This window comes from Petromyzon marinus, chromosome 3 (assembly GCF_048934315.1).
Source record: "Petromyzon marinus isolate PM22_M1 ecotype Great Lakes invasive population chromosome 3, UKy_Petmar_22M1.pri1.0, whole genome shotgun sequence".
NCBI classification, from domain to species: domain Eukaryota; kingdom Metazoa; phylum Chordata; class Hyperoartia; order Petromyzontiformes; family Petromyzontidae; genus Petromyzon; species Petromyzon marinus.
The window spans coordinates 19,084,429-19,112,090 of NC_133669.1; the positions used below are offsets into that span (position 1 = coordinate 19,084,429).

Here is a 27,662-nt window from a genome sequence, read left to right on the forward strand (position 1 = left end):
GTTCTATGGTAGGCAACCGACAATTATTCTCAATTGTAGCCAGCTGATGGTCTCAGCCTGGTAAACCAACGACTAAAAAAAACTCTAAACATTTCGTTTTGTGCAAATCCGGTTTGCGACCAACATTACTCCGTGTAGCGAGGTTGGTGCGAGAGTGGAGAGCCCTTTAGTGATCAGAGGTCGCTTGAATGTATACCACACGGTAGTTCTGTCATTTCCCCTTCTGCGGCCTGTTCTTTATGACACGTGTCTCTCCGAGCGTTCCGAATTTAATATTTGTCTCATGCTATCGTATCGATCGTCCAATTGAGACAAAAGTGGGGGAAACCGCTACAAATTAAAGAAACGTAAAAGAGGCTTTTGTAATCAGATTGCATGTTACCTTGCTTGGATTTGTATGGAAACCTAATGTGTTTTAATCACAGGGGTGTATTTTTCCACCAAAAATAAAACATTTAGATCTATTGAGAGGTGTCGTCTGGATCAATATACACATCCCAGCAAAGTTTAAGTAGTCATTAAACCCCAAGACCAGATTAGACATGTTGAGTCTTCATCAGCATTGTTGTGGGCTCCCAGCAAGTAAAACCCAGGTCACGACTTCCCATTAAATCAAACGCTGCTGGAAAACTCAGGCTCCAGAATTTGGATAGGTTGATGAACCAACAAGGTATTTTACGTTTGGGTCGCGGAGCAGACCATTGCATATTATTTATTACAACAATAAACCAAGGTAGCGCATGGTTAAGACAGCACATTTTCTACAATCCTTGGCAGTGGAATGAGATTTTGTGTGTTGACAAGTGTCGCAATTCTGGAAACAGATTGCGTGTTGGCAAGCAGTATCAGACCTCATGAATTGTCACTGTAAATTGTTCATGATGCTGGGCTTGTATTTCCCAGATAGTATGCAGCGTATAGGGAATTGCTAATTTCCAAATCGTACAAGCTACGCACGCTTATGACCAAATCAATTGGAATGCACCCGATCCTGTCAGATTTCGGAAGCTAAGCATGTTCAAGGCAAGATAGTGATTGGATAGGCGACTATCATGCATTACAGGTGTTGTCGATTTGAAGCTTTCGTGACTGCAGGAATCCAAAACTCTTTGGTTCTTTCGGTAAAGTCACGTAGGTATAAAATAAAATAAATCACTACGTTTCAATCGCAACACAAGCGGTCGTCCTCAGGCGGAAAAAATATAATCCAGCAGTGGAGCTGTTATACCTACGTGACTTTACCGAAAGAACCAACGAGTGTAGGTGGTGTAGAGACTGCGGACCTACGTGGTGAGCAGAAATGCAGAAACATGTATTGTTGTACACCACTGAGTAGTATTGCTATGCTCCCACATCTATGATTAGCACCTGCATCAACCTGCAACCTGAACAGCCTGGTGAAGTTTGGTCTAATAATTCCCACGACTCACAGGGTGTGAGAAGGCCCTCATAGAGCAAGCAGTGGATTAGCATTAATGGCTGTACATGTACACAAGCTGTAACGCGTTAAGTGTTCACATGTTTCATCATTAGACCTCCTTTGCCAGTACCAAAATGTAATAATAGGGTTTTTCCCCTTTTTTCTGGCAACAAAACTGAAACCTTTTTTTAACGAGGATTCATGTCTGCATTAACCACAATACCTGCAGTCAAAATGCAAACAAAAAACATACGATGATAATATATGATGCATTCATCTTCTTGGTTCTTTCGGTAAAGTCACGTAGAATGGAAACAAAGTAATAAAAATAAAACATAATAAAATAAAATTCTCACGACGTTTCGGCCACAACACAAGTAGCCTTCTTCAGGTGAAGGAACAGAACTGTCGGGACAACAGCGCTTCAATGAACGCTGCTAAGCTTCGCAGCGTCTTTTAAGCTAGGTGCAGAGCGCTCCTTTGTCAAGGCGCTCTGCTCCTCCAACCTAGCTTAAAAGACGCTGCGAAGCTTAGCAGCGTTCATTGAAGCGTTGTCGTCCCGACAGTTCTGTTCCTTCACCTGAAGAAGGCTACTTGTGTTGTGGTTTTACCGAAAGAACCAAGAAGATGAATCCCTGCAGTCACGAAAGCTTTAAATAGAAATATATGCATTGTCCTTGAAACTGATTGGTCCACACCAAGGGACGGCTTTCTTTTTAGCCTCGACCCAATTGGTGCTCGACCAGATGACGCCAAAAGGCGTACTATTGTATTATTGTTCAGATGTTGTACATCACGGGAGTAACGCCGTCTATCTATTCCCCCAAATCACGCAAACAATACAGGCTTTTTGCATTTCTCACAACACATTCGGGAATAGGGCATTTCTCTGCGTTTGTATTGAGCAATTCTCAAATGTCTCAAATGGGTGAGCGGTGGCGCAGTGGTTCGTGCACTGCGCGTTCAAGTATACACCACTCTTAGTTTGATACCCGGTCACGGCTAGCATCAGTGGCGAGTGATATGTGAACCCTAGCATCAGTGGCGAGTGATATGTGAACCGGTCCTATGTACCCCCCGCCTCCATTCATCAATCCGCACTGACCAGCAAACTGAGCATGTTTAACGCGTAGGCCTTCGCGACCAATATCCATAATACAGGTTTTTTGGGTTAGATCGCGTAAATATATAAATGTGTCGTTAAACCCGCCACCACCCGACACAGCCAATGAGTAAGGGTTGTCACGTAAACAGAGCATGCCAATTCGTTACTAGTACACACAATCTACTAATTGGCTGTGTCGGGGGGGTAGCGGGTTTAACGGCACATTTATATTTACGCGATCTATGGGGCCGTCCATAAATGACGTCACGCATCTGTGGGGGGGGGGGGGGGGTCAGACATTTGTGACGATGTGTGACGAGGGTGGAGGGGGGAGGGGGGGTGAAAATGTGACGTCACATCAAAATTCGCAACTTTAAATAAATATAGACAACACGTTCTATTTTATTAAATATACTTTTTTGTTAAATGTTTGCTCCTACAACATCAGAGTAGTTCAGCGCCACATTAAATACGCACTACAATTACAATAGTTTAAAGCGATTTGAAGCATGTTTTATTTTGGGGGGGGGGGGGCAGAGCTTTGTGACGTCATATTTGAGGGGGGGTCTGACGTTTTGTGATGCCGTGTGACGAGCGGGGGGGGGGTCAAAAACCGCCCAAAATCGCGTGACGTCATTTATGGACGGCCCCCAACCCCCCAAAAAACCCTGTTTTAAGGTTGTAAGAAGTGGGGGTGGGTTGTTGTTGTTTTTAGTTTAGTACACAAGAGCTCCCTCCAGTGGAAGGGCCCTTCCCGCCGCCAGTGCTGAACACGAGCAACTTTCGGGGGCTGCGCCTTCATCTGCTCACGCTCACCACGTGCTGTCAAAGTCTCGCGAGTCACGTGGGCACGCTGCCCCGCCCTCTCCCGCCCGCCCGCCCCGCCCCCACCCCCTGCGTCCCGAGCTCCGGAAACCCCGTCGCACCCGCGGTCGCCATTTGCTTTTTTGGCGGCGACCGCAGTTTGCTCGCGAGCGGCACAATACAATCAAAGAAAAAAATTTGGCGCCCGAGCGATTTCCGACGTTCGCTTCATCCGTCGCCGGATGGATTGAGTCTCACTCGTTATCGTCGTCGCCGCCGCCGTCCACAAGAAGAAGAAGCGTGGACCGCAAGCAACGGAGCCGGCATGAGGGAGGCGCGGGGTGCGGAGGCCTGCGCTAGGCCGCAAGCCTTGGCCTGGGAGACACCGCTTCCGCTGCACGCGGAGAAGTGACCTCTTTCTTATCCTGTTATTATTCATAACACTTATCAGTAACTACCATTATAACCACTGCTACAGTGTGAGTGCTTCTTTAGAGCGAGACTAAAAGCAGTAAGCCGAGCCCTCATCACGCGAACCTTGTGACGCGAATTGGGCCTCTGGGGCCTCGCGACGTCGGAAGCGCGAACCCCCTCAGGGGTGCGTGGGGGTGGTGGAGACTGCAGGGGTCCTGAGGGGGTTTGAGTGTAGAGGTGTGAAGGGTGTGTAAGGAGTCTTGAGGGGTTCTATGTAAGGGTGTTGGGGGTTGTGTGGCTGGTTGGATCTTTGCGGGTACAGTGATCTGTAGGGGTGTGGTGCACACAAATATATAGGGGTGTGCGTAGGGGTCTTGAGGTGTTAAGGGTTTCTGTGGGCTTTGTGGTACAAGGTGTAGTAGGTATGTGAGGGGTTAAGGTGTCCGAGACTTAGGTTAGGGTTGTGTGGTTGTAGCAGTCTTGAGGTGAATGGTGTAGGAGGGTTTGTAGGGGGGCACATTGGTGTAGGGACGTAAAAGGGTCTGTGCGATTGAGGGGGTGTGGGGTTCTCACGGGTCTCGTGAGGGTTGTAGGTCTCTCAAGGTTGACGCTGTGCTCAGCATCAGACCGCACATTCACACGCAGCGCCGTTTAACCCGAAGCGGCCTCCACAGCCACGGACTCCCCATCGCCGCGGACACCGCTTTGACCACCGGACTCCCCTTATTCGATCGTTCCGCCCACCAGCGTCCCGAAGACCCCTCGTCTACGAAGAGGCTCGCCGTCTGTCCCAAACCCGTACATTAGGTCCGCAGATCGGCCTGATATAGCCGCTACATCGCACGCACCCGTCCGACCCTTGCCGCTCTCCCGCCCACTCGGAGCCATGTCTTGCGTTCACTACAAATTCTCTTCCAAGCTCGACTATGACACGGTCACGTTTGACGGTCTGCACATCTCCCTGGCCGATCTCAAGAAGTCCATCATGGCCCGGGAGAGGCTCAAGGCTGCCGACTGCGACCTGCAGATCACCAACGCACAGAACAAAGAAGGTAATACCTCAATTCCTCCGTTAAATAAGGCAGTGACCCCTTCAGAACAGAGGTTGCTTCGCTTCTAATCTGAAAGCTACGGGATCAAATACTGGGCGAGGGTCCACTGCCATCATTTGGGTTGAGATAATGAAGAAATCAACCGGTCAATCAGGTTGACTGATCTGTCATGCCATTTGGAATATGGAATTTGCATCACAATTTAATATTGCAAACCAGGTTGGATGCTTGTTGAGTATTTTCGGACTTTGCAAAATGGTGTTCTGATGCCCCCAAATATCTTTATTCCCTGCAGAATACACGGAAGACACTGCACTAATCCCCAAAAACTCGTCTGTGATCGTAAAACGCATCCCCATCGGAGGGGTGCGGGCTGTCAACAAGGGATTTGTGTAAGTAGCGTCCCCAGCACCCCGCGTCACACTCGACGTGATGCCAAGCAAGGCAAACATGAGTCGCGCCGTTTATGCTATGAGAATGACAAAAATTTAATTTTACCCAATTAACACGTTTTACCAATTCTCACATCAGTCCATTGTACACTGTTCGTACATTGTCAGTTAAAATTGATTACTGATCGTATAAATAAAACCACGTAAGGCAATTAACCAGACGGCCTTCCAGAACAACATTTGTTTAAAACAGTGGTTCTCAACCCTTTTAGTATAGTGCTCCACCCCCCCCATCAATACCACTGGTCTTCAGACTCCCGAGACCCAAAAACACTTAAGACCAGAGTACATTGAGGGCACAAGACCATGCTGCTACTCAACGGGGTGCTAATAAGACATTTGTTTAATTAGCGTGTTTTGTCGCCGTGACATGGCGCTGACGTTCCCCGGAAAGTCTACAGTTCTCCTGCACGGTATCTATGCCGCAGCCTGCGCCCCCATAACGATCGTTTCCGTTACCACTGGGGGAGGCGAATGTTCATCACGGGTTGAGAACCGCTAATTTAAAGTAACGACTTGACAGTTTTCAACTTACCTGGCTTTTTTAATCAGTCAGGCATTTCGGTTTTCCTGACAAAAAGGCGTTTGATTCAGTGAAAGTTGATGCAATCATCGAAGCTATCGGAAACCAAGACTTCAATTTATATAGAGGTATAGAAATGATCGAAACCGTTTACAAATAATGTAATCACTCCACTGAGATTGCCTGAGGAAAGTAACAAGGAGTTAGCCAGTGAGGTATGCTGTCACCAAGGCTATTCACAAAGGCAATACATTTTTGGAAAACTGGATTAGAGAAATAAACGTATATAATAAATATAAATGGAGAAAGTATTAACCATGTCATTTACTGACTAGAAAAAATAGCAACCAGTGGCAATGAACTTGGCAATACAAATATTAAAATGTTGGACTCAATATAAATAGCAAAACCAAAGTAATGTACAGTAATAATAAAGACAATAATTGTTGGAGGGCCACGATTGGAAAACAACACAATATATACCTAGAGCAATTATTAAAGTGAACCTTCATCAAGGCGAGGAATTTTTATTTATTTCCAAATGAAAACAAACATTTGTTGACTGAAAGTTTTAAGTCCTTATGTTAACTGCTATGACATGGGTCAGACACTTCTACACTGACAAAATAAAGCTGAAGAGTATTAGGTAAAAGTATGTGGCTTTGTATATTGTGGAATAGCTGTAAATTTGACATGTCACATTGTCAAGCAAAGCAGGTGGGCTTGGGTGCAGGACATATTGCTAGAAGGGAGTATGACGACTGATGGATGAGACTGGTGACAAAATTCCATCTCAATGAGATTTGAGTGATGAGATTAGATCATTGGAGAGTGTGATGAATTGACATCGCAAGACCGCAGGGGTTGGTAGTAAATGAACATCTTCATCCAACAATGAATAGACCATGGCTGATAATGATGACTTTCATTAGGTTGTGGTCCAGAATGTTCATTTGTCAATGGACTTAAATATGACTTGTTTGACATGACGAAACAGACACATTCATTATTAATTAATGTCCCCTTTGCAGCGAACACACATTGATTTTATGCTCTGTGCACGTTGTGTAAATGAATGTAGACCGAATCCTACGTTATCAGTATGTTGGCACATCTATTGAATTGGCCATTTAATGGCTTGGGTTGTCCCTAATAACACAATCATTTAATTTTCAAGTGTTTGATAATTCTAGCTACAACCAATTATCTTTAACTTGAGGCATTGTTGGATGGATCCCGATCTTACTTGCCAACCCCCTATCTATTATGTAAACACAGTACACTCTCGTAATAAATATAATTACATGGTGCCATTGGGCATGTAACGATTTGCTTCCTTCGTATTTTCATTGCCCATAAGTCAGGGTTACGATTAAATTCAATAACAATTTGCCGATGCGGTACATGTAATCTTTAGTGGTTGCAGGGCTTACGAGACCAAATTACAGAATTAAAAAATAAACCCTATTTGTGTGCTGTATCGTGAATATTTTAGACCCCCTCCAGGCACAGAGGCTGTCTAAATGCTGCACCACAGTATTAAAAACGAATTGATTCTCAAATTGAACTACAACATTTAAATTTATCTTGGGGGGGGGGGGAATTGTTACCCCACCAGTAGATGCTTCGTCTGTGTATTTGGAACTGCATTTCAAGCTTTGGTGAGGAGCATTCTATTGACTTCACTGCAGTTAAATATCAATTATGGGAGCAATGCTACAGTTATGTCACCAGAGTACTCCTGACCAATTTTTTTTCCTAATGTAGCTACATTAATAATTGGCGCGTGTCCTCATGCTTTCATTCACCTGTTTCCACAATGTTTCCCCCTCCACTTCTGTGTAGTCTTGGGATGTTGTATTTTCGTGCTTAAATTAATACGTACAATGTGATGTTTTTGGTGTAGGTGTAGAACCGTGCATTCCCTGACTTCCAAGACGCATGCTGATTCGATTTTTTTGTGTTTTCTAGTGAGCGATCAGATCCCGGCCCAGCAAAAGCAGTATGTAACCTAAGTATTTTCTATTTCTCTTTACCTCCTTTGCCTATACTCACATATAGTCACATGCTTGTGAGAACATCACCCACACTGAGAAGGGGGCTTTCAATTTTTTTTTCTTTTAGCAGTTGAAGACCTGAGTGTGACCCACATTTTCAAATAAATGCTATCATGACATAAGGTTCTGTGTCAACAAAAGCATCTTACAGGACTAATTGTTTTTGTTCTCTCTTAAGACTGCAGTTTATTTTAAGTTGCAATCTTAATGTGATGTATTTATGCGTAATCGCATGAAGATCTAAACATTCCATTTTGATCTTGATGCTGTGCTACCAATGCAGCTTGTGGAATTCCTGTGAGCTGTTGTGCAAATACCTGATTTCCTTTGCAAGGGAACCCCTCTGTGTATGTTATCCTGCAGCAGGATGCCGAGTACTCTTAATGTTTAATTCCAAGAGCCTAACGGGAGGTTTTTGTGTTGCTTCAAAACATTGGTAAAAAAACAACATGATATGAGATTGCAGTCTATATGGTTTACTTGGTGTGGAACAAAATAAAGATTATTGAGAGTGGGTTAATACTTGAAAAGTATATAATTACCCAATGACTATGGCGACTCATTATCTGCCTGCCTGAACCTAGAAGCACTATATCAAACTGACGTTTAATCATAACGAATACAGTCGCATGACGTCAAAAGTATGACTTTTACCGATGTGTTCTCTTGTATGGGGATGGGAGGCTGGTGGGAACGTTTTGTGCCGACACCATTCACCTTCATGTGTACCTTGGGCACGTTCTAGCTTTTCGACGAGACGTGGCCTGAATTTGGAAACCTGTACCGTATGTGTTGGGGTGCGTTATTTAAATCACAGTATGCACAAAATTGCCTCGTTTATTTACCTCGCGCATTTTGTTGCCGTGCAAATGTAACGTCCAGTGTTTGCGTTCACGAAGCGCCGAAAATGTTGAGGGGGCTCTCGTGCACGGCGCTCCGCATGAGCCACGCCGATCGCCCACAGCTGTTGCCGCGCTGAGACGTGTGCGTGCAGTTCCCCCCCCCCGTCCCATCCGCCTCGTCCAGCCCTGCCGATCGCAGTGCAGTTGTGAGAATCCCGCAGCCGAGTGTGCCTCCCCCCTCGCCACTGTATGACTGTTGCTTCATTGCCCGTCGCGGTCAATCACGGGGTAAAAAAAAAACCCGACAGTACTGTGTTGTGTCACATGCAAATAAAGTAATAAAGAGTCGTGGAAGGGTGTCTTTCCTGTTGATTGTCCTTTGCTGAGGCCAGGGCTTGTTTCAAAAAGAAGCTAAAGCTATTCCCGCAATGTTCTCTTGTGAATGGGACCACTCAAAATTGCAGTGTAGGAATTTCAATGGGGAGCATTAGGCGAGCAGTTAGTTGGGTGTAGGGACTGAGGCTGCCGTTATCATTCGTCATCGCCAGCATTTGTCATGGGCGCACATGTGCCGGTACAGCGGTTGCTGTGGTTGGGGTGACCCCTTCACAATCGCGAGGCTGTGTGCAGTGGATTCCCACTTGTCACCACCACCTCTGGCACTCGCTGCCTGGTGCTGCGTGGCATCTCTCTTCTGTGTGCAGTGACGAAATATTCCTTTGTTGATTGTCATGTCGTGCTCACACCACGGCTTTGTCGCAAATGCATATACAAGCCCCATAAATATATTTAATAAGAGCGATCTAATTAGCAATTGCGGCCATCTCTGCTGCTATATTCGCCTCAAAGGTGTATATCGTTATGTTCCAGTGGCACAGATGCCGCATGCCTTCAAGTTTGATCAGATAACCTCAATCTAGAAACAAGGACAAAAAGGATCAGTGCACCAGTCGTAGAATAAGTTTATTTGTTCGGCTGTTATTAAATGTAGCTGAACTGATGCAGTACAGAGCCATTTGCTAATTTTGATTTTTTTTTTAACAAGGCATTGTTCACGTTAATTCTCAATAGAAATCTGTTTGTGTCCGCAGCCTTATTTGGGTGAGTGAGCGTGTTGTATGTGTGCCCGTGTTGTGTGTTTTGCTTGATGTCTGAGTGGTGATTGCATGTGTATGCCTTTACGTATGCTCACCTAGCAGAAACATAATTGAAGTAATACAGTAATAGCCTTTTATGTAATTTTGAGTGGTACATTATTGGCATATTGTAAATACAAATACGCTGTGGTTACTGCCTAAATTTAGGCAATGCCGCACGCTTGAAACTGGAAGAGTATAGGGTTGTCCACACAAGACCGAGGTGGGTGTTTTGGCTTCTGGGACTGCATGCCTCGCAAAACCACCACCGGAACTGCAAAACCGAAGGTTGCATTAAAAAAAATGTTGATGTGACGACGGACGCACAAGTCGACTTGGTAGCTCTGCGTGTAGTGACGTCCACAGGGTACTGTGTGATGCAACTGGTAACCGACTCTCACTTTATGCAATTCCTTCAACAGATCGATGATCCTACGTCATCATTGTCGATGGCACGTCTCATTAAGGTACATCCCAAACGCGCAATAGCAGCCTTGTTCGTTTCATCACCGGAGTTGCACCGCCACTCAGCACACCCGAAGCTTGTCCAAAACAGCCGCTTTGTTACGGAGTAGGGCGGCCGCTGCTAACACAATTTAACCAGCGAGAGCTGGTAGGCATGGCCAATGAGCTAGTTCCTGTGGTGAGCTGGGGTGCCCGGGCAGTGCAGTGCGGTGCCACTGGGTAGCATGTGGCGGATTGTGCCATCCACGCCACCACGCCTGCACTAGACACTTGTGTGTTCGGTTGCTCGTCAGACTGCCAACATCGCCGAAGCCAATGCGTCAGAAGAGGACAAAATCAAAGCCGTGATGAACCAGTCTGGCCAGGATTACGATCCCGTGAAGTAAGCAATTGCAAATGCTTGTTTACATTTCTCACACCTCTCTTCGATTTGTCTCGGGGAATGTGTCGAGTGGCCGGCTGTGTTTGAAACTATTTTGTCTCCACAAACAGCTACGTGAAAAAGTCGCAAGGCCCTCCGCCATCCTCCTACACGTGCTACCGGTGTTTGAAGCCAGGCCACTACATCAAGAATTGCCCGCTGAACGCGGTATGTGATGGCGTGGCAGCGCTAGGACTGATGAACTGAGTTTGGTTTTGGTCATCAACATGATGCTTTAACCTTTTGGTCATCAATATGATGCTCTAACCTTGCAAAGCAAATGCACGAATGTGTCTTTTTTACAGATTAGAAGAGTTTGTTTTTTGACAGGATTCTATGTTGAAATCAAAAATGATTCTCGTGGTCTGCTTTTCAGCCAGATGAGTGGTGACCTACAAGTGTAGCAGCAAATGTGACTTAGTGGGAGCCATCTTTTGTACTATTGACTTTATTGATATGTTGGCAAAAAGGCAGTTGGTAGCTATAGTTTATAGAAACTGTTATGCTCCTTTTCATGTAATTATTTTCGGCTATTCCAACAATGAAATTAAAATGGGTGTCCGCCAACACAATTGACATGCTAGGCATTGAATGCGAAGACTTGAAGTGGGCAATGCATCATATAAATGTTAGATGATTGCTTAAAATCAATGTATACAATAGCTTTATATGCATTGAATTATAAAAGTCAGAATACGGTCCAAATTTTTATTGCAATTGGGTTCATTGGAAACTTTGAAATCTGTGTTTTGCTTCAGCCACAACGGCAAAACAAATCTGAATCATATAAAGCCGAGCCGGGATCTAGACAATGCATCGAAACGTGGAAGGGGGTGAATTGTTGCCGGCGCAGCTCGTGACGTGTGTGTGTGTACGTGGCGTGTGCAGCAGGACAAGAGCTATGAAGCATTACCCAGGCTCAAGAAGAGCACCGGCATCCCACTCAGCTTCATGACCGAGGTCAATGACCCCAGTATCAAGGGTGCCATGCTCACCAACACGGGGAAGTACGCCGTGCCCACCATCGACGCGTGAGTGCTTCACAGTCGCGCACGTTCACGCTCAGGAGTGGCAGAGAGGGTTGGCGTCTGTCCAGTGTGGCTATGAAGTATTAGAATCAGTTCCGTATTCCACAAGCTGGACCGAATTTGCAGACGTGATTACTTGCATTGAAGACCCCATGAATTTGCGATCTGAAGGCTTCCTGGTTATGAATATTAGGTTGTGTATTAGAAGCTATTAATAGCTAGGGAGGGCAGTGCACAGGCTCAAAAATGCAGGGGATGAATGCTTGCCTGGGCTGAGGTGTACACGAAGGTACCCTTACCCTATTTGTATTTTTTATTTTTAGATTGTATCTTATAGCTATTTTATATTCGATATTTATTAAATTTTATATACTTTAGCCCCTTGTTGTTAGTTAGACTTTGAACCCTTATTATAGTAAGACTTGTTTACCACTTATTTAAGATTTTACATTCCTATATGTTGAATGTATGCACCATCCTGCCAAAGTAAATTCCGTGTCTGTGTGAACTTTCATGGCGAATAAAACCCTTTCTGATTCTGATTATGCTCACATGTAGGCATTGCATTTTCTGCCAATGAAACGGTGCATGGTGCAATATTGTGCAGTGGTATTTCTCGCCATCTAGTGCTGCGGGTTAGTGTATCGTTGATTAATCATTGGAAGATTGCCAATTAATACCCATTTGGGTGGTGATTTGACTCATTCCCCTGGGGTCAATTAAATGAGCACCATTTTAGGGAGGTCAGCTGTGATAGTCGTGATTAAGAAAGTAAGCTATGTCACCCTTAAAGTTATTGAAATCCCACCAATTTTCATACCTTTATAAGTTATCAATCATCACATGCTGTATATGTTCTCAGTCGTCATAAGCTAATAAACACATGAAATGCAATGTAACTGGTGTTTGGCCAACATCCCATTGCTGAAAATGTATCTGCAAATTACTCCATTGGGATTACGCATTGCAATATTTTCCACTTCTGCAATACACTTGGCAGAACCCTCCTGTAATAGTCCTGAGACTCAAGTGAGGCCTTTCTGGGTTAACAAACAATTATTAATAAAGTTAATGAAGCTACAAATTTCTGTTTGAGAAGTTAGATTGGGATACCAAGCTGTTGATTAGTGTTCTCCAATTTCCATTTACAATTTGTACACAGCATCGAATTGCAGCTGTATCTCAGGATGCTGAAATGCTGTTGGAAATTGAAGTTGTTTATATTTTTCAGAGCAAAGTGTGAATGAACTTGGCATAACGATTCACCACTGAGCTCTTCGACGAAGTATGAGAATTTAGGGTTGTGATTCAATCCAAAGTCAATTATTTGTTGTCTCGTGTGTTTTCTCTGTTAATGTAAACATACCATACGCGAATGTAATTTGACTGGTTTAAAAAAAAAGTCATAAATATTCGTGCATGCGTTGGTTACTGCAGCCAGGCATACGCTGTGGGGAAGAAGGAGAAGCCCCCGTTTGTCACTGAGCAGTCGTCCTCGTCATCGGACGAGGACCCCATCCCGGACGAGCTGCTCTGCCTCCTGTGCAAGGACCTCATGGTGGACGCCGTCGTCATCCCTTGCTGCGGAAACAGCTACTGCGACGATTGTGAGTGGTGGCGCGGTGATCACGCACTCCCTTCCAGGCTCCACAGTTACCCCATGGGACAAAATATTTATCGGAACTATTTCAGAGCAGTGCATTACCCCCCACCGTTTCTAAGAGCCCATGGAAGAACATAATCACAACTACTTCTAACATGCATTCAAGTGACCTCTTTACCACACTTTTGTGATGTACATTCCCACATACCCTACTTCAGAGAAGTACATCGTATGGCGGTCAAACTGAAATGTTTAATTCTCAGATCTGGAATTTTACTTAATTTAAAGAATATAGATTTCATAAAAATAGATATGAATCACGGTCAGGCCTGTCATTATAGCACTGTAGTGAAGGCTATTGAGAGAGCACAGCATATGTCCTTCCATCATTGTCAAATGGGGGCAAAACATGGACTCTAGGGAGGCAGCTGGTCACCATTGTTGGCTCATGTTACCAACTCCATGCAGTTCTTGCAGCATGCTCGGGAAACTGGGTGCAAATTCAAACCAGGATCTCACATCTTTACCTGCGTAAATGCAGGTAACGCCATTCAGCCCACTGACCATTTTTCCGTTGCAGGTGTTCGCACAGTGCTGCTCGACTCGGAGGATCACACGTGCCCTACGTGTCACCAGAGTGACGTCTCGCCCGATGCGCTCATCGCCAACAAAGTATTGCGCCAGGTGAGTGTTGCGTGAGTGCGTTACAGTACGTGGAGGGCCCTGCTTTGTCTACGTCGGGGGCATAGGTGCTACTGCTGTTCATCTCACCCATAACACCTGGATCTGTCTCATGACCTGCACGTGAACCTTCGATAATTTTCGTGGCCTCAGTGCAGCTAGCCTGGCACAAGCCCTGTGGTAACGTCACTGGCACTTAGTGGTGAATGGCGGCTTTGTTTTTTTTGTATATGTCGGAGGGCGCCGTGGCAAAGAGAATAATACACTGCTAGGAACCCATCGACCTGGGTTGGGATCCCAGCCATGACTAAAGTCGGTGGCAATAATATCTGAACTGGCCCTTGCACCTCAGCTTGTTTGACTCAACCTTAATTGAGTACCTGGTGCAGTGTGTAAACATGAGCACTGGAGAGCCAAAGGAGGCCAGACATGTTGGCCACATCGCTCCCTCGTGCACTTTGCCAATCTTCCTAGATGCTCACAAATGGCATTTGCCCCATCAGCCTGTAGGCTTTATGGGAGATGTTTTTGTGTGTATGTCTACATGTGTACGTACTAATCTGAACGTATGTATGTGGATGTTTACCCTCAGGCCGTCAACAACTTTGGGAATGAAACCGGATACATCCGAAAGATGAGGCGGCCTGGCCTTCAGGGCAAGGGTGGCCAGGCGGCCGTAGCCTCTGCAGCCCCACCAGTCAACCAGACGTCCCAGCCGGGGAGGCTGCCAGCTGGTACAGGAGGATTGCCTTCTTCGGCAGCTCCAGCAACCGTGTCCGTGGCGTCCACCACTGCTGCTGCCAGCAGCAGCAGCAGCGCGTCCTCCGGAGCAGTTACTGCCAGCGCTATGGACAGCGATAAAACGTGAGTCCTTGGTGTCTTTGAATCTCTCGGCTGTTACCCCTTGTTCATTGCCTTTTATCATAACCAGGTTAAGGAGCCCATGCATAGAGGTGTATGCTTGGATTTATTACTTCACCTGGTATACAGGAGGTTGTGGGCGTGATCCCGACCCTGATGCCTGTATTTTTCGAGTTTTACATGTTCTCCTCGTGGTCGCATGGATTTTTTTCTCCGGTTCCTCCCTCCACATTCAGAAACATGCGTTTAGACTATTTGGCTGCTCTAAATTTCCACATGATAAGCCACTTTGTTGAGCTATCATTTGTGGCCAGGTTGCTTCTGAAAAAGACTATATAGCTCAATGGTCCTTACCTGTTAAAATAAATAGTAATAGCACATTGGTCAGAGAACATACGTAAGTTATATGCATTGTATTTACTGTCAAGTAAAGTGCGCTTGAGCGTGACACGTCACGACACCAGCACGTGGAAGGTTGTTAATTGAAATGTTGGTTGGGAGTAGACACGGGTCATCGTTTTTTCATGGTTGGTAAATCGAGTACTGCTTTACGAGAAGTTCCAGGGTGGTTGTGCTTTGATGGAGAATGAACCTTACCATTAAAATGTGGGAATTTACATTTGAGTAGGGAGACTCGCTGTGACTTTGACGTTTCACGCTTAAGTGTTGTTGTGACCCAGCGATGTGGACAGAGGCCGCCTTGGCTCTGCAGCTTCTGCGGGGCCTGCTGCCGCCAACAGCATCTCCCACAGTGCATCAGATCGCAAGGTAATAATCTCAGTCACGTTACATGGTACACAGTGACATTGTTTTATACGCATGGACATTTAAGTAGTTCACACCTTTCCATGGAGACCAAAGTGGATAAATTATGAGGCTCCAGTGAACGTGCAGGTTTGCTAGGGCTCGCATGTTTCTATGGGTTTTCTCTTCAATGGTATGTGGTCTATGTAATTCACATCATCGTACATCCTTAAAAATATGAATGGTGCAGAGTGTTACGTGCACCGTGCTACAATCTTAATCTTCTTTTCAGTTCCAGACTGTGTGGCAGAACTTCAGTGCAAAAAATTAGGTAAACCTGTCTTAGCCCTTCCCAATATCAACTCAGCCATAAATAACTGGTGTAGTGTCTAAACATCAACACTGGGGAGGAAAAAAGGCGGCTCTGTGTAGGCGTTGATGGTTACACCATCCTCTTGTATGCTGCGCTGGCGTTATAGGTTACGAACATGTCCCTGTGGTCTCTAAGGCGAAATGAGGGATTACTTTGTGTGTTCTTTGTACAGTTGTCCATGGTTGTGCACCATGGGCCCTCTGGACAGGGACTGGCTCACCACCAAACCATGACGTACACTGCAGGTAAATGGGCCCTGGGTAGTCGTACGGAGCAGTGAGACACAGTTTCCGTACCGCTGGGTGTTACTGAATGTTTTTTTTACAAGCGATTTTAAAACTGAGGGTTTTGTGCTGCAGAGGAGCACAAACACAAATTATATATATAAAAAAAACTTGGCTCGTTCCTGTTTAACCTTGCCTTAAAATAGTGAACACCAGAGTAAATTTGTTATGAACACTGCCTTAAAATAAAAGGGGGTTATTTCACTAACTTATGCAAACGGTCGCCGATGTCCCTTATTATTAAGGCTCTCACCTGGTATAAATTGAGGAACTGACTGAGTGTAATGTAATCTGTTTAGTGCATCACAGCAGACCAGGCATGACCATGTTGGGCTCCGTCCCAGCCCCTTCCAGGCTTGGGTAAGTTTGACTGCATCCCGTACACTGATAAACTAATTTATATTTATAGAGCGCCTTCACTCAAGGTATATTTTACAAAGTTGTGAAAGAATGGAATGATGTAGTTGACAGGGGTGTCAAAGGTTCAAGAATGAGTGACAGCGATAGAGGGTACTTATGGATCACGAAAGGGCAGGAGAGGAATGGGAAGGAGTGAAGGACTGAGGGAAGGGGAAGATAATTTTCCAACGAAAGAAGAGGTAAGTTTAAGAAGGGGAACTACTTAATGTACAAGGGAAGTTTATTCTAGTGGAGGGGTATAAGGAGAGAGAAGGACTGAAAACAGAATTGTGCACAGGGAGAAGGAGGGACAGAGAGAGACGATGATGGGGAACGAAGAGGAAGAGAGGAGGGGACATGGAAGGAGATGAGAGAGGCGAGACCATGAAGAGATTTAAAGATGAGCGTCAGGTATTTGAAAAGACAGCATTCTAGCAAATGTGGAAGCCAGTTGAGTTGAAAGAGAGTTGAAGTGTGGGAATTAAAGGGGAGCTTGAAAATCACTTATGCAGAAGCATTTTTAATTTGTTGGAGGGGAGTGAGGGCGCAGAGGCAGGGAGACCAAGAAGACGAGCATTGCAATAGTCCAGATGGCTAAAGATCAGAGAATAAACCAGGAGTTTATCAGCAAACATTTTAATGAGAGGGTGGGTTTTCCTGTTTAACAGATGAAAGCGGCAGATGCGAGGGAGTAGTGGAGATGTTGGTGGAAAAAGTGAGTCGAAGGTAACATCAAGGTTGAGGGCATAGGAAAGAGGAGTAAAAGAGAGAGGAGGGAAGGAGATGGTTGGGACTGGAGGAGGAGAGCGAGAGGCTGGAAAGAAAATGATTTTTGGAAGGATTGAGAGAGAGAGAAAGTAAAGCCCCATTAGTATCGAATGGCAGCCAGGCAGGAGGAGATACGAGAGGAAAGGTCAGGGGTAAATTAAGGAAAGGAAAAGAAGATGTGGGTATTGTCAGCAAATTAATTATGAGGAAAGCAGAAATATAGTGATTGAAGGAGAGAGGAAGTATGAGAAAAAATCTGAGACTTGAGCCAGGAGAGGGTGTGGGGGCAGAGATGCCAGGGTCGGAAAGTGTGGGGGAAATAAGTGGGGTAATCAATAGTGTCAAAGATGAAGGAAAGGTCAGGAAGAATGAGAATGTAAGAAAGGCCGGCCTGGAAGGAATTTTTAAGATGGTTCGGGACATTGAGAAGGGCTGTTTCAGTGAAACGAAGAGTGCGAAAACTGAACTGAAATTGAAGATGCAGACAATCTGAATAATGTGGAGTGAGAGACGGTTATGGAAAAGACGTTATAAAATTTTAGAGAAGTAAGGCAGACGAGAAATAGGGTGATTATTGCCAGGAATATTAGTCAAGGAAATGTTTTTTCAAGAGTGGAAGAATTAAATAATAGATTTGAAATTAGAGGGGAAATGCACCTTTGGAAAGGTAGGAGTTAAAAGGAATACAAGGTAGTTAAGGATAAAGGGGAGGAGTTTGTAAGGAACAAGGGAGGCAGGATGGGGTCAAGGGTGGAAGAGGTGGGGTTAGTTTTGGAAATGACCATGGATAGCTCCAGATGAAGATGTAGGGGTGAAGGCGGAAAGAGGAGGTACCCAGGTGGCGACAGTGTCTCGAGCATTGGTCTCTTTTAAGATGCCAAGTTCACAAAGGCTGACAAAGGGGACAAGGCAGGGGCTGGGTAGAGCGACAGAGGCTGAGAACGGCCCGCAGAAGGGAAACGGCCAACATTTTGGTGGATTGTTTGTTCTTTTGAGACCTGACGTGCCTTGCAGCACGCAGCAGCCGAGCATGCCTTGTGTTTCCCGCATGCCCGGACGGTTGCAGGCCTCCGCTGAGGATCGTCCCATCCAACGTTGAGAGGCCCATGTTGCCTCGGATGCCGCAGGCCTCCCTCCCGATGGGCCTCACGCCGCAGACGATGTACCAGCACCTCTTGCCACCCGCACACTACCAACAACCGCCCCCCATGGCCCTCCCGTCAAATTTGCCGCCACCGCTCGGCTACCCGCACTACCTGCCGCCGGGACAGCACATGGTGCCGCCGGGCTACGGGCTACCTCAGCAGCCTAACGCGAATGCATACCAGTCGCACGTTCAGGGAATGATGCCCGTGATGCCGCAGTGGGGTACCCCCATGGTGCCACCACTCCCTGGGCCCCTTGTCGCGCCAGGCACCGTGGTGACGGCCCCCAGCGCCCCAACCCCGCCGATGCTTAGCAAGGAGGAATTCTACCGCGAACAGCGGCGTCTGCTGGAGGAGTGCGTGTTCACACCTGCTACCGTCATCACTCTTTTTTTTTTCTAAAGACATATCTCGCTATACATCCTTTTAACTGGTAGTAGTGAGTTTAAATATCGATTGTGGGTTAATTCGGCCCAGCACAGTCTCCCTGCTGCGGTTTTAAAAACGAGCACTACCTGTGGGCAGCCACTGTTGGCGTCACAGCCTAAAAAATATTTTTTACCCAGTTGGAAGACTCGGCCAATTTCCGCTCTGTTTTCTTAAACAGCAGTTCCCAACCTGTGGTGCACGAAACCCCTGGTGGTCTGCGAGGCAAGGGGTTCGCGAAAAATAAAAATTATAACATCCTAGAAGATTGCATTATTACCATTGCACAAGCATAATTTATTTGCTGATAATATCCGAATCTTATTTTCCTTTCCTTAATTTACCCCTGACCTTTCATTTCGTATCTCCTGCCTGGCTGCCATCCGATCCTCATGGGGCTTTACTTTCTCTCAATTCTTCCAAAACATTTTCTTTCCAGCCTCTCGCTCTCCTCCAACTTTTATTAAATTTACTACATTTTGTTGCCTCGTGAATGGAATTGTGTGAAAAATTGATTTTGGTTTATTCCCACTATATGCAAATTATATGGTTAATGTTGCATTTAGGCTTACAAAATTGAGCAAGCAAAAAAAAAATACAAAGCTGACGGTTACAATCAGTATAGAATCTCAATTATTTGAAAATAATTGTAACCCCTGAATCTTTATGAGTCAAAATCAATATGGAGGTGAATAATTATGTGGCTGTTTATAATGGCCTGATTAATTTCCCATGCGTACACTCCACTTTCCAGAGAGAAGAAGTCAAAACTGGATGAGATGACCGACGATTTTGCCAAGCAGCTGCTAGAGTACAAGAAGATACAGCGCGACCGGCGTAGGTCACTGTCCAGGTACGGGGCTGATGCCACACTTAATTTCTGCCACGCGCCACTCTTTGACGGTTTTACGGTAGCAGGGTGTGTGTTCGGGATGTTACACACAATCGGTCCTTGAGTCCAGACCAGATATTTCACTTTTCAGTGCCACCTAAGGTGGCAGCATAACTTTATTGTGGCCAACAATAATGATTCACGAAAACATTTTAAAATAAGTGGGTCATCAAATAATCCACTCTTTGCTTTAAATTGAGTGCTTCTAATATTTGGTATCAATTTCTGCTCAGCCCATTAAATGTAACATCGGTTAATGTCGATTCTTAATCCTCATGATACATGGCTTGAACTCTGCAGATTTAGGCATAGGTATATCACATTAGATATTGCATCACGATGAATTCACATCACTAGAGGTTTTATAGATTGAGCAAGTGAGATGCAGAAAAATGAGGAAATCTCGTTCGTTGGGTTTGTCCTCGGAATTATTTGATTAGCAATAAAAACGTTAACTGTCCAGCCGCACAAGAAGTTGACGTCACAGCCCATGATGCATTGTCACAGGATGATGTTATACGCGTCATGACATGGGGAGGCACGGTGCACGTGACATCATCGCTCTTTGGCTAAAATGTCTTATCCATTTCGAGCCGTATTTTTCTTACGCTAAGTTTTAAAAAACCCTTTTCTGATTTGGCTGGTGTTCTTTAAGGTATGTCCCTAATAGCAATCAAAATGTTGTACTTTTTTTTTTCTTATGGCAGGATTGAAAATAAACAGTTGTGAAAGATGTTATAGTTTGCCATTTTTCTCTCAACCAATCCAAGTAGGCAGCCGTAGACTGTGGATTGCAGCAACACCACCAGGATCTCACTGGATGGTGCAATCGTCAGTGATGTGTTTGATTTGGACTTCACCACAGCACAGCGATTCTTTGGCCTTCCATTTGTGGAAGGTGTAAGCACATCTCCCATGTTTATCTTTAACCAAAAGTTTAATGTATCTTTACGAGTGCTATGGTGACCCAATATTACAGATAGACTGAGCTCATTCATGTTGGAAAGCATAAAATAAAGATTTGATTCGCAACTTGCGTCTTTAAATCATTACAGTCGTTATAATTCTAATATTTATGGTCCGGAGACGCTGTGTATGCAGATGACTGAGTATGTGAGAAATGGTTTCGGACTAATGCTATCTGAACATATTGTGGCCTTCGCTGAGTACCTAATGTGGTGTGTAGACAGCGTGGTGGAAAAAGAGGTGGTTCTGTACTGTGCTGACATTTATAGTAGTTGCTATATTATAGCTTTTGTCATTGTTATTTGAGTATTGGAGTGGAGCGGTGGCACATTGGTTAGCGCATTGAACCTTATGAGTTCGATTCCCAGTCATGGCTAAAATCAGCGGCAATTGATATCTGAATCTTTCCTGGGCACTCCGTTCACTAACCCGCACTCGATAATTTGTTGAAATATGGCCAAACAAACTCGACGAGCAACTCTGTCGGAAGGCAGTTATCCTGCAGTGGATTGAAAAGCAGTGCTATGCATGTGCATGAGAATTAATGGGGAATGTATCTGTGTGTGTGTCTGTGCGCTGCAGGTCGAGGTCGCGGTCCCGCTCGCGCTCCTACTCCCGCTCCTCGTACTCGCGGAGTTCATACTCGCGGTCCCGGTCCCGGGCTCGCTCCCGCTCCCGCTCTCGCTCGCGCTCGCGCTCCCTTAGCCGCTCGCGCTCTCGCTCGCGTTCCCGCTCGCACCGCTCGTACTCTCGCTCGCGCTCCTACTCACGTTCCCGCTCGCGCTCCCCGGCCTACGGGCGCCGGCGGGGCGGGCGTACGTACCGCTCTCGCTCGCGCTCCTTCGCCCCGTACCGCTCTCGTTCCCGCTCGCCCCCGCCGCCCCGGCACGGAGCCTACCGCTCCCGCTCGCGCTCCATGGGGCCGTCCGGCTTCCGCCCACCGCCCATGCTGAGGGGCGGGCCTCCTCGGGGGGGCCCCGTGCGGGGTGAAGTGAGGGGTGATGTGAGGGGTGATGTGAGGGGAGGGGGCCTCCGAAGAGGAGGTGGTCCGCGCGGGGGTCCCCCTCGGGGTGGTTACCGGCGGCCGCCGCCACCGCCGGGGCAGTACGACCGCGCGTACTACGAACGCTACCATGACTACTACGAGCAGCGTGCGCACGAAGCGCGCAACGAACCCTACAACCGTGAGATGCGCGAGTGGGAGCGAGAGTACCGCGAGTGGTACGAGCAGGTCAAGGACTACTATGGCGACTCATTCCCGGGCCGCCGCTCACGATCTCGGTCTCGCTCCCGTACGCCACCCACCGCCGGTCCTGGCCCCGGCCTGGGTCCGGGACTAGGCTCGGGCCCTGGTCCGGGGGGCACGGTGCCCCCGGGGGGACCCACTCAGCAGGGCGGGGGTCCTCCAGGCAGCGGCCCCCTGCCACCGGGCGGGAGCGGAGTGGTACCTGGCAGTGGTGGCGGTGGCGCTGTGCATCGCGACCGCTTCTTGGAGCTGCCGGAGCACTACTCGGGGCTTGTGCCGCACAATCAGCTGATCCGACGTGAGCGATCGCCACCATTTCCGCACGGCCGGCGAGGGGACCATGGCCCCGAGGCTGCTGGGCGAATGGGTGCTTTGGGAGGCGGAGGGAGGAGTGGGCCATCCAGCATGATGCGCGGCGGAGTGGGGGGTGGACCGATGCTCCCCGGGCGTGGAGGGGGCGGAATGGGCGGAATGGGCGTCCTTGGTCCCATGAGGGGTGGAGTAGGCCTGCCTGGTCACCTTTGTGGGGGGGGCATGGGAGGGAGGGGAGGAGGGGGTGGGGGCAGACTCTTTCATGCAGAGCCCCTCATGTTTCGTGATGGACGTCTGTGCAAGGGCCCGCTGCTCCCCCTGCCCTCCCTGCTGAAGCCGCCGATGGCACCCCCGGGACAGGGAGAGGTGCCCAAGCTAGTCAAACCGCTCATGGAGCCGCCCAAAGTCATCAAGCCACTGATGGAAGTGACAGTGCAGGTGGCGCGTGAAAAGTCTGGTATGACTATGATCGGTAGTGGTGGTAGTGGGGGGGGCGGTGGTGGTGGTGGGGGTGGTGGTGGGGGGAGTGGCAGTGGGGGTGGCATCGGATCCAGTGGGGGAAGTGGAGGTGGTGGTGGTGGCATAAGTGGTGGTGGAAATGGCAGTGGAGGAGTTGGTGGCAGTAGCAGCAGTAGCAGCAGCAAAAACAAGAAACATCACAAGCGCCGGAGTGGCCGAGACGGAGAGGGCAGTGGCACCGACGCTGGAGGCGGCGGTGGTGGTGGTGGTGGTGGTGGCGGTGGTGGTGGTGGCAGCAGCAGCAGCAGCAAGCACGGGCGATTGTCACGGGGAGACGGCCGCCGCTCAGGAGATGGGCACGGGGACAGCAGGGGTGGTGGTGGGGGAATGCTGCTGGCACCAACCAGCCGAGATGCTACACCCGTGCGTGATGAACCGATGGACGAACGTAGCTACAAATCATCCTTTGACCGGGAAAGAGAACGTGACCGGGAACGTGACCGAGACCGCGACCGGGACCGCGACAGGGACCGCCGGGACAAGCAGCCCAAGTCAAAGTCGGACAAGTCCAAGCGCAAAGTGAGCAGTGAGTCATCGAGGAAAGATCGATCAGGAGCTTCGGGCAGCCAAGACAAGTACTCGGAAAGGTCGTCTGCCAAACCATTTGACAAGGAGGTGGAGAAAGACAAGAACAGCTCTGGCTCGCGGCGGGAGGACACCCATTATAAAAGCGAGAACTCGCGATCGCAGCTAGCGCCAGCTGTGAAGGGGGAGCGCTCCGACACAGGCAAGAAAATGGGAGGGCGTTATGAACGCGAGGGGCAAACAGTTAAGCATGGCTCAGACGATGTGCGCAAGGAGCACCACGCACCCAAGAGCGACAAGACCAAGAGCAGCAAGGACAGTGATAAGAAATCTGGCACCATCACGGAGGATGTGAAGGCAGTGAGGGGCTCAAAGCCCGACGCCAAGGCAGGAGATGGAAAGTCTGAAAAGCGCAAACGCTCACCGGAGGAGAGAAGCGCGTCATCCAAGGAGGCAGTGGTGGGGGCGGCTTGTGGCCCAGGGTTCCAGGGAGGCCCGGAGAAGGCCCGTGGCCCCACTGGGGAGGCAGGTGAAAGGCTGAAGGGCTCTGTTGTTGCTGACGCACCGCAGCCGAAGAAGATCAAGATCAACCGTGACACGGGGCGCAAGCTCTCCAGCTCAGCTGAAGGGGCACCACCGACGGACGGCGCCTCCGAGGGGAAGGAGAAGAACCGCAGCGCCAGGGCAGTGGTGGCGGCAATCGATAAGTCCAGGTAAGTGCCATCATGTTCTTTAAAACTTCAAGCGTCTCCCCAACCCAGCACGCCCCAGGGTGGCGCGCATATCTGTTGGTCGTTTGATTATTGTGGAATGTGGATAGTTTGTATTCCTGTGTCAAATGTTATTTTTTTTAACGTACAACGACCGCTGTTCACTTCCCAAAAAGTAAGTCGTCTTTCTCACTGACCTTGGAGGGATATGATTGGCTTGAGTCAAGTTGACCAGGGTTTTTGAGCTTATCACTTTGTCGTTGGAGCACTTTTAACCCAGCTTGGGTTGAACACCGAGGCCATAAACACTACATGATCTAAGTGAGGCAGGTGTCTCTGTGATGGGCCATTGCTCAATGGTAGGTTAAGCGAAGTGAACACGCAAGAGTTGTGGATTTTTTAAAAGTATATTGAGATCAATACAGCATTAATGCTTGTAATTGTTTATAGGGCATAATAATTAGGTTGCATGAAATTATTTCAAGAAAAATCTGTGGCACATTATGAAGCAACACAATGCTGTTTTTGACGTTGGTGTTTCACCCGGCGTATTCAGGTTTCTCCATGGTAAGTGTCTTGGTTTGACATGTTTTTGTTGACTTGTGCTAAAGAGTAGCACTGATACAACTTTGAGTGATACATGTTGGTTATTAAAGGGTTTGTAACTGAATAACTACAAAACAGTAACTTCATCTAACAATGTGAAAACTGTTCATTCAGAAACATTTTTAAAATGTAATTGTTATCAGGCCTCATGTTGTAAAGTGCAGTCTTCTAACGTATATCCACTGTCTCTGTTCTATGAAGACGGGCCATTTTCCGAAATGTCGCCTATTATATATATTTTCCCTTGTTAGGCAATGTTATTGATGAAAGTTGGTAGTTTTGGCATGTAACAATTCACCTTGTGCATTATTATTAGATGAACTGTCACAAATCTACCTCGATGTGATACTTGATTCCTCTTTTGTCGCAATCTACAGCAGCTACATAATTTGCATGAACCTTTATGGTTGCCATCAACCAGTTTCATACAATATTGTGAGTTGAAAGTAATCGATTCTCACATGTGCAGTTTGATGCGTTATATTGTGACCATAATAGCATGTATTTAAAAGCATCTAACTACATGAGCATCTCAAGATGCCATGCAAGGAAACCATGTGAACAGAAATTGTTACCACAAATACATTGAAAGTGGATGATGAATGCATAAAGCATTACATTAAGGTGTTCTTCAATGGGAGAGTACATATGCTTGTGTAAATGAAGGGTGCTTGTGTGTGCTTGCCCATGCGTGAAACTGCAACAGTGGAGACAGCAGCCCGTGCAGGCATGAGGACGTTGCTGCTGCGGCGAGGCGTGTGGTGGTGAAGACTATCGAGGAGTTCAACAACGACACAACGGCGCCAGCGGCCGATGAGATCGTCATGATTCACATCCCACGTTCTAAGTGGGAGCGTGACGACTGGGAGCCTGACGAGGAGCCGCAGCGCAGGGCTCCCGGTGCCGTGGGCACCGCTGTCTCTGGGCTCAACCAGGGCCGTCCAACAGGGGGGGCGCTGCCCCCGTCGCGAGCGAGCGGGCCTTCCACTGGTGGCCTAAAACCCACCGAAGAGTCCGTGGTGGTAACAGTAGACAGGATTCCTGGGAGTGGTGTGAGGGTTCTTCCCGCCGAGGCCATCAAACAGGAGGTGGACGTAGGTGATTGCAAAGGCACTGAGGGTGGCGAGCGAGTTAGCCAGCCTGGTGGTGTGGATGCAGTGCCTGCCCTGCAGGGTGGTAGGGGGTCCAGCGAAGCACTACCCGAGGACCAACAGCAGGACGCGGCCAAGGATGTTGCCGAGAAGCTATCCTCTGGTCACAGAGATGACCATGGGGACTCCAGATCCGGCTCCAAGGAGCTTGAGAGAGAGACTGATAGGATGAAGGTGTCCAGCCATGATGGCAGGGACCGGCAGCCCGAGGGGGTGGTGATAAGCGGCAAGGGCTCCGATTTCAGTGACGCAATAGTGACCGATGAGGGACAGGAAGCCGAGCGGAGGCACGATGTTGGCCACGTCGACCGGGCCTTACCTCCCCATACGGAAGAGCACGGAGACAACCCTGCCAGGAGCAAGGAACCAGCAGAGCAGGGGAAGAGGATGACGGCACACGCTGCGGAGAAAGTGGAAGGTGCCGAGGGGAGCAGCAAACTGGGCTCAGCCGTGGCAGAAACGACTGAGGGATTGGAGAAGCTGGCAAGGAGGGACGGCGCATCCGCCAATGGGGGGCACAAGGGCAGCCCGGATGGCAAGAGGAGGGCACAGCCAGAGGAGGGGGGCAGGCCCGAGCGCAGTGGCAAGGGCCGGCCGCGAGAGGGGTCGACACAGGAGCTGAGCCGTCTCGACGAGGCCACGTTTGAGCCCGATTACAATGAGACCGAGAGTGACAGTAGCTCGGAGAGCGAGGATGGGAGGGGAGGCGGCAGGGATGGGAGCGGTGGGGAGCGCGGGGTCACGGGGGTGCGGCGCAAGCGTAGTGCCAGTCCGGGTGGCGGAGGCAGCCCCAGCTCGGGTAGCCTAACTCAAAAGCGTCGCAAGAAGGAGCGCAAGAAGCACAAGAAGCGCAAGCGAGGCCGCAAACACAAACGGCAGCACGTGGGAACCGACTCGGGCAGTGACCGGAGCCACAAGCACAAACACAAGCGGAAGAAATCAAAGAAAAACAAAGATCGAGAAAAGGAGGATGTAGAAAAGGACAAAAAAGATAAAGACAACAAGGAAAAGGAAAATAAAGACAAGGACATCAAGGACAAGGAACGGGACAAGAAGGAAAAGGACACCAGGGAGGAAGTGGAGAAAGCCAAGCGGGAAAAGAGGGAGCGCGAAGAGGCGCAGCCCGTGTGAGCGCCGAACCGTCGTCTCTTGCACTGTAAATACATTTTTTTTTGCGTTTGGGAGGCCAGGCCCTGTCGCGCGGGAATGCGCAGTGCCGTGCAGTCAATGTCGGATATCTACGCTTGAGTCAAGTGGCCACGGTTGTGTAGATTGAGCAAATTGGCACCTCTCTTTGCGTTGTTGTAAGGCTGTTTTCTTTAGGTTTTTAAAATAAATTTCACTTCCCTCATGTGCGTTCAAAATAATAATCTTAATTTGCGAAGTATTGCGGCAGTCTCATCTGAGGGCATTTAATCCGTCTCGGTTGCCGGAGAAAAAAAAGCCCCTTGCGTTTAATGCGCATTACTAGTGGGTCAGAATTATTGACCACCACCTCTACCCTGGGCTCTTTGTGTGCTCATTTACTGTAGGTGGTGGTGTCTGTGCTGTAATTGCTGCGATTTCCCAATAAAGTGAGAGATTTTTATTTTGCACCTCACCTGTAGCCCTGCTTTGTTTTGCGTTGTTGGCAATGTCTGCAGGTCTGGTTCATTTAGTCTTATTGTCACATCACCCATTTGGTACCAGTACAGATGCCACGAGAGAACTATTAAGCATCTGTTTAGTGACC

The 27,662-nt window shown here is 47.9% G+C and overlaps 1 protein-coding gene across 2 annotated transcripts; it reads left to right on the top strand.

Annotated features, from left to right (window-relative positions):
- Positions 1–3,424: 3,424 nt before the first annotated feature.
- RBBP6 (RB binding protein 6, ubiquitin ligase) lies at positions 3,425–27,530 on the top strand. 2 transcript variants are annotated; one of them, XM_076052178.1, is made up of 17 exons: positions 3,425–4,795; positions 5,091–5,187; positions 7,742–7,772; positions 10,228–10,272; positions 10,564–10,652; positions 10,763–10,859; positions 11,583–11,722; positions 13,157–13,326; positions 13,903–14,006; positions 14,596–14,867; positions 15,545–15,632; positions 16,154–16,226; positions 16,565–16,625; positions 18,499–18,933; positions 19,758–19,856; positions 21,444–24,176; positions 25,486–27,530. In XM_076052178.1, exons 1-17 carry the CDS (start codon positions 4,630–4,632, stop codon positions 27,059–27,061), a joined length of 6,276 nt encoding a protein of 2,091 aa, XP_075908293.1. In that variant the 5' UTR covers positions 3,425–4,629; the 3' UTR covers positions 27,062–27,530. The 2 variants fall into 2 exon arrangements, with proteins under 2 accessions (XP_075908293.1, XP_075908292.1); XM_076052177.1 differs by having other exon boundaries at positions 3,426–4,795; positions 11,580–11,722.
- The last annotated feature ends 132 nt before the right edge of the window (positions 27,531–27,662 follow it).

Coding starts and splice junctions, on each gene's coding strand:
- RBBP6 (XM_076052177.1), top strand. CDS start 4,630: ATGTCTTGCGTTCACTACAAATTCTCTTCCAAGCTCGACTATGACACG. Junction 10,860..11,579: donor AGAATTGCCCGCTGAACGCG/GTATGTGATGGC, acceptor TGGCGTGTGCAG/CAGGACAAGAGCTATGAAGC. Junction 24,177..25,485: donor GCGGCAATCGATAAGTCCAG/GTAAGTGCCATC, acceptor AAACTGCAACAG/TGGAGACAGCAGCCCGTGCA.